Genomic DNA, 13,075 nt, shown 5'->3' on the forward strand with positions numbered 1-13,075 from the left:
CACACAGATCTGCATCAACCTAGGTAGCTGTGAATTCGCAACCATAATTACTAAATCAAAACTCAAATTAGCTTCTCTTGGTACGCTTGGATCTTGCTTAAAAAATATTAAAGTTAATTAGGTCCTTACATCTTGGGGGTGGTAGAGTCAAACATATTCTAGAATATTACGACACTTTCGTATATTAAACAAAACAGTCCATATAGTTATAATTATCGATAATCACTTCCTTTTAAGGAAAAATGTTTTTCCTCGACGTGTCTTTAATCACAAAGGGTAGGCAACCTAATTTACTTGTCTATGTCTTAGAATCAGAACTTCTTTTTCCTCTATATAATAACTCATATACCTCCCACCTTTTTATCCCTATCAGCACACAAATCAGAGTTTGAGATTTCTGATCTGTGAGAAGTTTGTGAATACAATGGCTTTTAGAGGGTTTGTGTTGTGTGTAGTTACGGTTATGGTGGCCACTATGTGGACTCAAAATGCTACTGCTCAATCAGGTTGCACCAGCACACTCACTAGCTTGAGCCCTTGCCTGAACTACATAATGGGAAGTTCTTCAACCCCATCAACTTCATGTTGCTCTCAGCTCTCCACCGTTGTCCAATCTTCACCACAGTGCCTTTGCTCCGTGCTCAATGGTGGTTCCACTTTCGGAATTACCATCAATCAGACTCTTGCTTTGTCTCTCCCTGGCGCTTGTAAAGTTCAAACTCCCCCAGTTAGCCAGTGTCAAGGTAACAATATTAACTAAACTCTTAAGTCTTTTACATCATAAGTAAAACTAAAGCATGAATTGGGTAATAATAAAGTATTGATTTTGTTCTCATGACATGAATTTAATTTGATTATATAGCTGGGAATGGACCAACATCTCCTTCCACTGCTCCAGTTGGTTCTCCTTCTGATTCTTCACCTGAATCCCCTCAAGAATCAATATCACCTTCTGCTTCAGACTTTCCCTCAGGTATTTCATCTTATAACATAAACTCAGAATGAAAGAAAGATGAAAGCCACAAGTTCTGATATACACTTTGTACAGAAACCTTCTAGAGTAATGATATGATCTTCATTGATTCACTTAGTTCAAATAGTTGAGTCGGTTAGTGCATGAACTCGAACAAGAATTGCTGATGTTTTTATTATGTCATTTTGGTGAATTGCAGGTGCAGGATCTAAAACAGTGCCATCAACAGATGGTGGTTCATCTGATGGAAACGCTATTGAAGTCCCCTCTCACATGGTGTTCTATCTTATTGCCGTTGTGTCTTGTGTTTTAACTTTTATCAAGTTCTGATTATTTTTGTGCCAACTGAGATTTGGGTGCTGAAATTTTATGTTTAGAGTTCGTTTGCGTAGCACATATTTGCATGTCCTTGTATAAATAAAAATATTGTTTAGAAGAATTAAATTGATATGAAGTTAATTTTTTTTTCGAGGGATTTGATGTAGAAGTTACTTGTTTGTGCTCATGCACTACTATTTCTTCTTGGTGTAGATTGGTTAGCTACTTTCTTGTTAACTGTTTCTTTCCCATGCAACTAAATTAAGGACACGATTACTTAAACTTATTTATAATAAAATTTATTCAATTTTTTTTAAACTATAATAAGTTCATATATTAATATTTTTATAAAGGTGTGTCGTCATGATATATACCTGTCTTGCAACGATTAACAAGTAATAAAATAAATATTTAAGTTAATTAAGCAGTGTTTTTGCACAAATTGCCTTAGTATAAATCATAATAATTAACTTTAATTATTTGTTAGAAAAAATAAATAAGAAATTGAAAATGAAAATAAAAAATATATATATAATTTCATACAAAGGAAGTGGACAAATTGTGCCTCTTCTTGTCAATGATTCAATAAGCCTCTAACCGCCGCAATAGAAAATGAAGCAAGACGAAGAGAACAGGAAATAAAAGAAAACGATAGAAGATAATGATTCTAAAATTTGCTCGTGCTCGATTGGTTCTTGAATTTTTGCTTTCTCCTTTCTAAATAATTTTTCCGTTATACATGTTAATCAATTTGTTAATAATTTAAACATGTTAATAGAAACTCAAATAAGCGGTTAATTAATTGGTTTTGAAAAGTTTTATGACTTTTACTTAGTATCAATTCTTGATAAGATAGGTTAACTGCTGGTATTTGTGGTGTATTATGTTTGGAATCTTAGTATTTTATTTCTTGTTTCTCTTTTTTATCTGTTTTTACCTTTATCTCGGCATATGTTAGAAATTGATAACCAGGAACGAGGAAAAGTCTATCATTCTCATTCATTGAATAATAAACAATACATCAGTTTATATAGAAAGTGTCCTAGATGAGTGATTCACTCTATATGACTAACAGAACGAATAAAATGTAACAAACTAAATACCATGTATACAAAACAGAATGGAGAGAGAAATAGAAAAGACAAAACTGAGAGATATTCTACTGATATTCTCTAACAGTCCCCCTCAAAATCAAGGTGATTGAAGAATTTCAATGACATTGAGTGTCATAGAGAAGGCAGAGACGACTTCTAAAGAGAGGTTTTGTGAGGAGATCAACAATTTGATTAGTGGCAGAAATGTAAGTCACGTATAAGGTATAAGGACTGATTGAGAACTTTCTCACAAACAAAGAAAATGTCAAGCTCCATATGTTTAGTGCAAGAGTGCAGTACAAGATTGTGAGTAACGGCTACTATGCTTTGATTGTCGCAATGAATCACAAGAGGAGTACATATGATGTGAAGTTCTTTTAGAAGAGACTACAACCATAGAATTTCAAATGTAGTGATACAAGACTTCGATACTCTGCCTCAGCACTAACGTGCAACCAGTGTCTACTTTTTAGATCACTAAGAGATTAAGTTAGGTCCAAAGAAAATACAGGCACTAGAGTTGGACCAACGATCATCTATATTTGATGTCCAATCTGCATCACAATAAGCATTTAAAGTGTAACACCCATTAGTGAGAACTAGGGGTGGGCAAAAAATCTAATTTTATTGATCCAATCAACTTTTGCTCCAATCCAATCCATTTATAATCCATTTTATTAAAAATCCAATCCATTTAAAATCCATTTAATGGATCTAGATTTCAATCTAATCTACATTTTGTATATTTTATGGATTGGATATACATTTTATAAATCAAGATTTTTAAATATGGATAATCCAAAAAATCCAATCCAAATTTTCAATTTAAATTCTTAGTTGGGTTAGACTAAAGGTTGAGATGGAGTATGCTAAATTCAGACATGGACAGGCCTTGCTCAACGACTTATACGGATCGGGCAGGCCCGACGACCATAAGAGGTTGGGTAGGCCTAAAGAAATGAATGGGCTAGGCGAGCCCGACAAATCGAACGAGTCAATCGAGCCCAACGATCCAAAAAATTCAAGTGAGCACAATGATCCGAACGGGGCAGCCGGGCCCAATGACTTGATGAGCCAGGTGGGCCCGAAGACCCGAACGGGCCAAGCGGGCCCGAATGGGTCAAGCGGGCTCGAAGAACCGAACGGATCAGGCAGGCCCTAAGACCCGAACAGGTCAGGCAGGCCCCATGACCCGAACGAGTCAGGCGGACGAGCCCGGCGACCCGGACGGGTCTGACTAGCCTATTTGCGTTGTCGACCGTGTTCGTGTTGTCGGGCCCGTCCAGGTCGTCGAGCCCGTTCAGGTTGTCAGGCCTGTTTGGGTTGTCCTGGTCATCGGCCCCGTTCGGGTCGTTGGGCCCGTCCAAGTTGTCAAGCCCATCCGGGACATCCAGGCCTTAATGATACAAGTTTTAAAAAATTCAATTTAAATTTGTTTTATAAAAAATGGATTCTGGATTTTGAACTCTATCCAAATATTAGGATTGGATTTAAATCTTGATCCAAATATTTGGATATGGATTTTAAAAAAATCCAAACTACTTTTGCTAAAAAAATGGATTTGGGTCAAAAATTTAATCCAATTATTTAGATCTAAAATGGATGTGGATTGGATCATTAAAAATCCAATCCATGCCCACCCCTAGTGAGAACAACAGGACGTAGGTGTAATTCATAAGTTAGAGTTCCTTTTAAGTAGCGAAGGATGCATTTTATAGCTTTCCAATGTTCCAATAAAGGTTGGGTGATGAAGGCATGACCACCTCCTTAGAAGCTCCCTCAAGAAGGATCACTAGAAGCATGTCTAGAGGGGAGTCTTCTATTCCATCACCTTTATCTTTGTTTTGCATTACTTTAGTTTGAATTCCCTAAGTTGGTTTCTAATTGATTTATTTTGGTTGACTTGTTGACTTTGATCCAAAGTTGACCTTTGACCAAGATTAGATTAACTTAAACCAACATGCTAATCCTTGTTTGTCTTGTTTTGTAGGTAATTAAGAGAAAGTAGAGCATGGCTAGGTGGCACTTGGTGATTGGAGCACTTGGATGAAGTGGAAGAGAGAGGAAAGCAAAAAGCATAAAGCAAAAGCAAAAGTAGACATGTACCTTGTCTCCTTTTGACTTTGTGGTTTATGCCTTAGAAGGTCACTTGGTCTCCTTCCTCTTTTGGCCTAGAATCCTCATGGGAATGCCTCCACCAATCATCTTCCTTCACTTGGCCAAGACTCACTCTCACATTAGGTTTAGGGTTTGCTAGTTAATCCTTTTTCATGTTTTTGTATTTGCTAAAGGATCCCTATGAACTCCTATTTAAAGGGTGCTCCTTGTCTTGTAAAAGGGTTGATCATTTTGTTTCTAAACTATTGTGTTTCAACCTTTAAATTTTCGTGAGCTCTCCTTCCTAGAAGTGAACTCACCTTTGCCTTATCTTGCTTGCAAGTGGCGGCACCATCACTCATCTCTAGGACTTGGTTGGCTTAGATCCCCCCCTATGAGTGGCGTGCTTCTTCCATGCTTCATCTTCTATGCTTTCCATTTTTAATGTTTCTTCTTTCATTTTGGTTCTTTAAGTGTTTTTAATGTTGTGTGAGTTTAAGCTTGAATCCAACTCTCTTCTTCCTTTCATGAGCTTGAGAAATGAACCTTCACATCCAGATAGCTTGCTATCTTAATGTGCAGTGGGAATTTTCAAAAAGCTTTCTTAAATAACTTCACCATATTCATAACTCTAAAAGGAAACAAGATAATCCTTCATCATTTGGTATCTAGAGCTTTGGTTGTCCTTGAATATGGTGTTTTCATGTTCTAACCTTGTCTTGTGTAGCTATCTTTGAATGGTCCACATAAAAACAGTGCTGGCAGCAACGTGTGCGTTTTTGAAAAGGAAACTGCAGCTAGCTCAGTGGTCCAAAAATAACGTTCTTTATATCAAAAGAAAGCTCTGTGAGTCTAGTTTCCAACAAAAAAAGAATTAACGCATTTGGAGTTCTGTGGAGAGAGTTATGATTAAATGAGTGAGCAAAGGTCAGAGCTGCCGAGAATACGAAAAACAACGTTTTCAGGTTATGTTGTGGCAATTTTGGCTTCGGTTTTGGACTCTTTTGCTCCTAAATGTGGTTGGATAACATGTCTTTTGATGCTTACTCTTTGAGCCTCAAATCCATGAGTTTAAATGCATGATAGCTACATGTTTGTGTCTTTGTGTATGTCATGTTGAGTCTTTAAATGTGTCTAACTTTTGCTTGAGTCTCTTGTCATATGCTTCTTTGAGTTTTCTTGTTTTTGTTTCTAAGTTTTTGAACTATTGCTTGAGATCTATGCCTTGTGTTGTTGTATGCTCCTTGAAATTGATTTTGACCTAATTTTAAGGAACTAAGTGTTCAAGACACCCTAAAACATCCTTCTCATCATTTTAAGTACCTAGTTTTGAAAAGAAAAAGTGTTTTCAAGACCAAAAACAGTTTGGCCGAGAGCTTTTACAATGCTTGGTGAATCCATTTGGCCATTTTTACTAGGTGTTATGCTACCAAAATTTATACTTGGATTTTGGGTAATATTGGCAAATTAGTTCCATGCTTTGACTTGGTTATGATCTTTCATGGTGTATGCATAATTTGAGGTATAATCTTGGCTTGTTCAAATGCTTTCCATAGAGTCCTTAAAAGTGTTTTTCATTGTTTTAGTCTTGTTCAAGTTGTCTTTAAAAAAACAAGTTTCCTTAGAAGTTAAACTTTCTTGTTTTTTTTAGCTTTGCTTGCTTGTCTTTAGGTAATCCTTGTTTTGTCTTAGTAGTTTTCTTTTCCTTGTCTTCCTAGAGTGTTGTGGCCGAGCCACTTGTTTGAGCTTTGAAAAGGTTTTCATCTCTTTAAAGGTGTTTTCACTTGTTTGGAAGGTTTTTGAGTGCTAGCCTTGCTTGTGTGCTTTGGGAGTGTGATCAAAAACACTTGGGTGCTTGAGAAGACCACACTTGGTCTTGGGTTTGGAATTTTTTGTTAGCTAACCTCTTCCTTGTCTCGGTTTTTGGTGAGTATTTGGTGTAGGAACATGAATATGGATCCAATCTTGGAGGTAGAAGAAGAGGAGGAGTCGGTCTCACCTTATTCCCCTCCCATGGTGACTTCTATGGCCCAAGAAAGTGAACAAATGACCCTTTCCAACATCTTACGTGAGATGAAAGTGAGTAGGAGAGAAACTTTTGACCAATTGAGGGCGGATAGGAGGCAAAGTGAGATCTTCCTACAAGAGCACATCCAAAGACTTGAGCTTAGGGAAGATGAGAGGAGAAGGAGGAGGTCCTCTTCCGAGGACTCTAGCCATGGTGGAAGAAGAAAAAGACACGGCTATGATGGTGGTGGAAGGCGCAATCAACTCCCACAAAGACAACCTCCACCAATCAAGATTCCAAAGTTCAAGGGGGAGAATGATCCAAACCTCTACATAGAGTGGGAGCAAAAAGTGGACCAAATCTTCAATATTCATTTAGTTAGTGATCAAGAACAAGTAGATTTAGTAGTTTTAGAATTTGAAGATTATGCCATGACATAGTGGCATCAATTGTGTATGGACAATATTAACCAAGAGCCACCCGCGGCCTCTTGGATGGACATTAAAACTTTGATGCGCGCGAGATTTGTTCCTTCCTACTATAGGAGGGAGACTCTTTTGAAGCTCCAAAGGCTTCAACAAGGGTCTATGTGTGTGAATGAATATTTTAAAATGATGGAGTCCATTCTTCTCAAAGTAGGACTCCAATTTGAAAGTGAAGAAGAAAAGGTAGCTAGATTTGTGAGTGGTCTTAGAAGAGAAGTTCAAGATGTAGTTGAGTTATATGAGTATTCCACTCTTGACAAAATTTTACACTTGGCCTTAAAAGTTGAAAGTCAATTGAAAAAGAAACAAGAGGCCAAGAGGAATACTTCATACAATGAATACTACTCTAGAACTTGGAAAGGAAAAGAAAGAAAGGATGAGAAACCACCTTCCAAAGACCACCCACCTAGGACTAATTCGTCTAGAACCTCCCATGAAAGTGCAAACTCTTCTCAAAGTTCAAGAACTAGTTCCATAAAATGTTTTAAGTGTTTGGGCTATGGTCGCATTGCTTCAAATTGCCCAACAAAGAGGAACATGATCTTGAACCCTAAAGGAGAGGTTGAAAGTGAACATTCTTCTCCCCCCTCCCCTAAAAGTTCTTCCTCCCACACTTCTTCACAATCTTCAAGTGAGGATGAAATCAAACCTAATGAAGGAGGTTTGTTGGTGGTTAGGCACATGCTAGGCCAAGTGCCTAAAGAATTTGAAAACCAAAGAGAAAATATTTTTCACTCAAGGTGCCAAATCAACAATAAAACTTGCTCCCTCATAATTGATAGTGGAAGTTGTGTTAATGTGGCTAGCACAAGGGTTGTGGACAAGCTTGGCTTGAAAACCATCCCTCATGCTAAGCCCTATAAGCTTTCTTGGCTTAGTGAGGAAGGTGAGATTAAAGTGGACAAACAAGTCCTTATTAACTTCTCCATTGGAAACTACAAAGATGAGGTATTATGTGACTTAGTGCCCATGGAAGCAACCCACATTTTATTAGGAAGGCCATGGCAATTTGATAGGAAAGCTTTTCATGATGGCCATGCCAACAAATTTACATTTAGCTTCCAAGGCAAAAAAATCACATTACTACCTCTTTCACCAAGAGAAGTCAATGAGGACCAATTGCAAATGATAAAGAAAAGAAAAGAAGAGAAGGCGCAAAAGAAGGCGCAAGGGCATGGTAATGAGTCCAAGAAGAGCATGATCACCCTCAAAGGGGTGAAGAAGGTAATGCTTGCCCAAAAACCCATCTTAGCCCTCCCTAACTTCTCCAAAACTTTTGAAATTGAGTGTGATGCATCCAATGTAGGCATTGGGGTCGTGCTTCTCCAAGAAGGGCACCCCATAGCCTATTTTAGTGAGAAACTCAAGGGGAGTCACATCAACTACTCCACCTATGACAAAGAGCTTTATGCTCTTGTGAGAACTTTGCAAACTTGGCAACACTATCTTCTTTCAAAGGAGTTTGTGATACATAGTGACCATGAGTCACTCAAATTTTTGAAAAGCCAAGGCAAGCTAAACAAGAGACATGCTAGGTGGGTAGAGTTCTTAGAGCAATTCCCATATGTGATCAAACATAAGTAAGGAAAGGCTAACATTGTGGCGGATGCACTTTCAAGAAGGCATTCCCTCCTTTCAATTCTTGAAACTAAATTTCTTAGTTTTGATCATATTAAGGAATTGTATCCAAGGGATGTTGATTTCTCCTCCATTCATAGTGAGTGCCACCAAGGGGCTTACAAAGACTTTTACCTTCTCAATCAATATCTTTTCAAAGGTAAGAGACTTTGCATTCCCCAAGGTTCCTTAAGAGCCTCACTCATTAGAGAGGCACATGAGGGAGGATTAATGGGGCATTTTGGGCCAAACAAGACTTTGGAACCAAGAAAGGGAGGATGATGAAGGCATGACCACCTCCTTAGAAGCTCCCTCAAGAAGGATCACTAGAAGCATGTCTAGAGGGGAGTATTCTATTCCATCACCTTTATCTTTGTTTTGCATTACTTTAGTTTGAATTCCCTAAGTTGGTTTCTAATTGATTTATTTTGGTTGACTTGTTGACTTTGATCCAAAGTTGACCTTTGACCAAGATTAGATTAACTTAAACCAACATGCTAATCCTTGTTTGTCTTGTTTTGTAGGTAATTAAGAGAAAGTAGAGCATGGCTAGGTGGCACTTGGTGATTGGAGCACTTGGATGAAGTGGAAGAGAGAGGAAAGCAAAAAGCATAAAGCAAAAGCAAAAGTAGACATGTACCTTGTCTCCTTTTGCCTTTGTGGTTTATGCCTTAGAAGGTCACTTGGTCTCCTTCCTCTTTTGGCCTAGAATCCTCATGGGAATGCCTCCACCAATCATCTTCCTTCACTTGGCCAAGACTCACTCTCACATTAGGTTTAGGGTTTGCTAGTTAATCCTTTTTCATGTTTTTGTATTTGCTAAAGGACCCCTATGAACTCCTATTTAAAGGGTGTTCCTTGTCTTGTAAAAGGGTTGATCATTTTGTTTCTAAACTATTGTGTTTCAACCTTTAAATTTTCGTGAGCTCTCCTTCCTAGAAGTGAACTCACCTTTGCCTTATCTTGCTTGCAAGTGGTGGCACCATCACTCATCTCTAGGGCTTGGTTGGCTTAGATCCCCCTCTATGAGTGGCGTGCTTCTTCCATGCTTCATCTTCTATGCTTTCCATTTTTAATGTTTCTTCTTTCATTTTGGTTCTTTAAGTGTTGTTAATGTTGTGTGAGTTTAAGCTTGAATCCAACTCTCTTCTTCCTTTCATGAGCTTGAGAAATGAACCTTCACATCTAGATAGCTTGCTATCTTAATGTCCAGTGGAAATTTTCAAAAAGCTTTCTTAAATAACTTTACCATATTCATAACTCTAAAAGGAAACAAGATAATCCTTCATCATTGGGCCATAAATTGACATACTTTGTTGACACTATAGCTGAGATCAGGCCGTGTAATAGTAACATATTGTAATGCTCTAACTATAGAATGATAAAGAAGAGGATCATCCATATCTTCGGACCTAAGTTTAGATAATTTCAATCCTCCTTGAAGAGGAGTGGATATGCCTTTTGCATCAATTATACCAGCTTTAGCAAGAAGATCACAATGTATTTGGATTGAGATAACAATAGAGAACCATTAGAGTACCTTTTTACCTCAATGCCAAGGAAGTAGTCAAGATCACCCAATTGTTTGAGAGCAAAAACAAAATGCAGTTTGGAAATGACAGCTTGTAGGAGTGAAGGAGAAGAACCTGTCAAAATAATATCATCAACATATATCAATACATAAAGACAATCAGCGGTGGTATTGAGAACCAATAGGGATGGGTCACATTTGTTGTGAACAAACCCAAAGCTCATGAGAGTGGAAGTGAGTCTCTCGTACCAAGCTCGGGGAGCTTGTTTCAAACCATAAATTGATTTTTGGAGTTTGCACGAGACTAGAATCAAAGGGAAGAAATCCAAGTGGAGGATCCATGTAAACCTCTTCTTGAAGAACATCGTTCAAGAAGGCATTATTAACATCAATTTGTTAAAGAGACCACTAATTGGTGAGAGCAAGTGTGAGAATGATGCGAACGTAACAGGTTTTATAACTGGAGAGAAAGTTTTTGTGTAATCACAATCATACTCTTGATGAAAACCCTTTGCTACCAGGCGTGCTTTATACTTATCGATAGTCCCATCAACATTTTTTTTAACACGAAATATCCATTTGCATCCAATCGACTTTCGGCCAGGAGGAAGAGAGGTGAGAGTCCACGTGTTATTAGCCATTAATACATCATATTCCTCTTGCATAGTTATCCGCCAAATAGGAGAAGACAAGGCATGCTTGAGAGAAGCTGGTTCAGTAATAGCTAGAAGTAGAGTGGGATACTGTTTGGGCTTAACAATCCCTGATTTGGAGCGAGTTTGCATAGGATGAATGGAACTTGTGGAGGGAACAATGGGTGGAGGCAAAAGAGATGACCTAGTAGTGTTAGTAGAAAGAGAAATTAAGGGTGAGACAGGACTTACAGCAGAAGATTCAAGAGAAGCATGCTGAATGGGAGAGGGAGGACCAACATTGGGAAGAATTCCGAGAGGAATGGTGCGTGAGTGAGAAGCCAAAGGTGAAGGAGATAGTGTTTGAGAAAGAAAAGGGAAGGTACTTTCATCAAAGATAACATCCTTTGAAATAAAAAAGTTTTCCATGGACATCAAGACATTTACATCCCTTGTTACAAGATGAATAACCTAGAAAAGTGCAAAGAGTGGACCAAAACCGGAGTTTGTGAGTGTGATAGGGTCGGGTGTGTGGATAACAAGCACAACCAAAAGTTTTAAGAAAATTGTAATCATAGTGTTTGTTGAAAATGGTGCAATAAGGTAATCTATGAGGAGAGGCGGAAGTTGGGAGTCTTAATGAGATAGACAGCGGTGTGAAAAGCATGATCCCAAAATTTCAATGGGAGGGAAGCTTGTGAGAGGAGAGTGAGTCCCATATCAACAATGTGACGATGTTTGCGTTCAACAAGGCCATTTTGATGATGTGTATGGGGCAAATGAAGCGATGATGAATACCTAAGGAGTTGAGAAAAGGAGTGAAGGGACGAAATTCACCTCCCCAATCAGTTTGCACTTCTTTGATTTTTTGGTTTAATTGCAATTCGGCCATGGATTGAAACTGTTTGAAAATATGTAAGGTGTTGGATTTACTTTTGAGAAAATAAATCCAAGTATAGCAACTATGAGCATCAACAAAAGATACATAGTAACTATAACCCAAGGATGAAGTGACATGAGAGGGCCCCCAAAGATCATATAAAATTAGTTGTAAAGGAAGAGTATAAAGAGTAGAAGAAGGAGAAGTGGAAAATTGGTGAGATTTTCCCATACAACATGCTACACAAAAATCCACTGATGTTTTATTGATGGAGGACACATTACAAGCTTTAAGAACATGATTTAAGATAGTAAGAGATGGATGGCCAAGCCTATTATGCCATTTGGAATATAAACTAAGTTTTTGATTGGTGATAGTTGAGGACGCAGAACTTGAAGAAGTAGGACTGGAAGACTCAGTACGTGAAGACGGAGAACTGGAAGACGTAGTGGACGGGGCAACAAGGGAGAGACATGGTGACGCAGGCACAATGTAGGGGAGCAAAGGCAGCAGAAATTGATATAACCCATCTGAACTAAGAGACCCTTTTAATAAAATGGAATCATCAACCTGAGATTTAACAAAACAAACAAAAGGATGAAACTCAAAATAAACACAATTATCACGAGCAAACCTACTAACACTAACAAGATTTTTGTTGAGAGGGGGCATATGTAATAAGTTTGTAAGACATAGGGTAACAGAAGGATTTGTATTGGATTGAAAGGAAGCAGAACCAGACAACTGAACGAGCAAACCTTGTCCATTTCCTAAGAAGACATTCACTTCACCATGTGAAGCAATTGCATCTGTTAAATTGGTTGCATCAGGGGTGAGATGATGAGAGGTGCCAGAATCAATGTACCAATTTTGAGATTATCGAATGGGTGACTGAATTGATGCAGAATAAGCAGAAGCATTGGATGGAGAAGGTTGATGAGGAGTAGGTAGCAGCGGAGCACGAGGTGGCGCGAGTAGGGGTGCTTGTTGAGATGGATAGAAAGACGAGGGTTGAACCGGATACTCCTATTGACTAAAATTAGGATTGAACTGATGATAGCAGATGGAGGTGTCATGCCCATGTTTGTGACACACTTGGCACTGAATGGAGCCTCGACCAGTTCGACCAACCCGACGACCACGATAGCCTCAACCTAGTTGAAAATAGTTGCGACAAGAGGATTGAAAGGAGGTGAAGGTGGTTGAATCAAGTTGAACATTGTGCATAGAAGGTGTTTGTGAATATGTGTGAGTAAGATTGAGTGAGCCGGTGGTGTCCAGGGTTTTGAATTGTTCAAGCCGCGCCTCTGAGCAACAAGGAGCGATTCAATTTCATCAAATGTGAACAACTCTGATTTGTTATTGAGGAGTGAGATGAAGGATTCATATTCAGCTGAAAGACCTTCAACAAGAATATCCAATTGTTCATGTTTAGGCACA

At 38.5% G+C, this 13,075-nt stretch overlaps 1 protein-coding gene across 1 annotated transcript; it reads left to right on the forward strand.

Annotated features, from left to right (window-relative positions):
• The first annotated feature begins 342 nt into the window (after positions 1 to 342).
• LOC114192267 (non-specific lipid transfer protein GPI-anchored 15-like) lies at positions 343 to 1,444 on the forward strand. Its single transcript, XM_028081928.2, has 3 exons — positions 343 to 743; positions 863 to 973; positions 1,173 to 1,444. The coding sequence occupies exons 1-3, from the start codon at positions 425 to 427 to the stop codon at positions 1,301 to 1,303; spliced, it is 561 nt and encodes a 186-aa protein (XP_027937729.1). The 5' UTR covers positions 343 to 424; the 3' UTR covers positions 1,304 to 1,444.
• The last annotated feature ends 11,631 nt before the right edge of the window (positions 1,445 to 13,075 follow it).

Source organism: Vigna unguiculata, chromosome 7, assembly GCF_037176805.1.
Source record: "Vigna unguiculata cultivar grain cowpea cultivar isolate G323 ecotype 2 chromosome 7, ASM3717680v1, whole genome shotgun sequence".
In the NCBI taxonomy this organism is placed as follows: domain Eukaryota; kingdom Viridiplantae; phylum Streptophyta; class Magnoliopsida; order Fabales; family Fabaceae; genus Vigna; species Vigna unguiculata.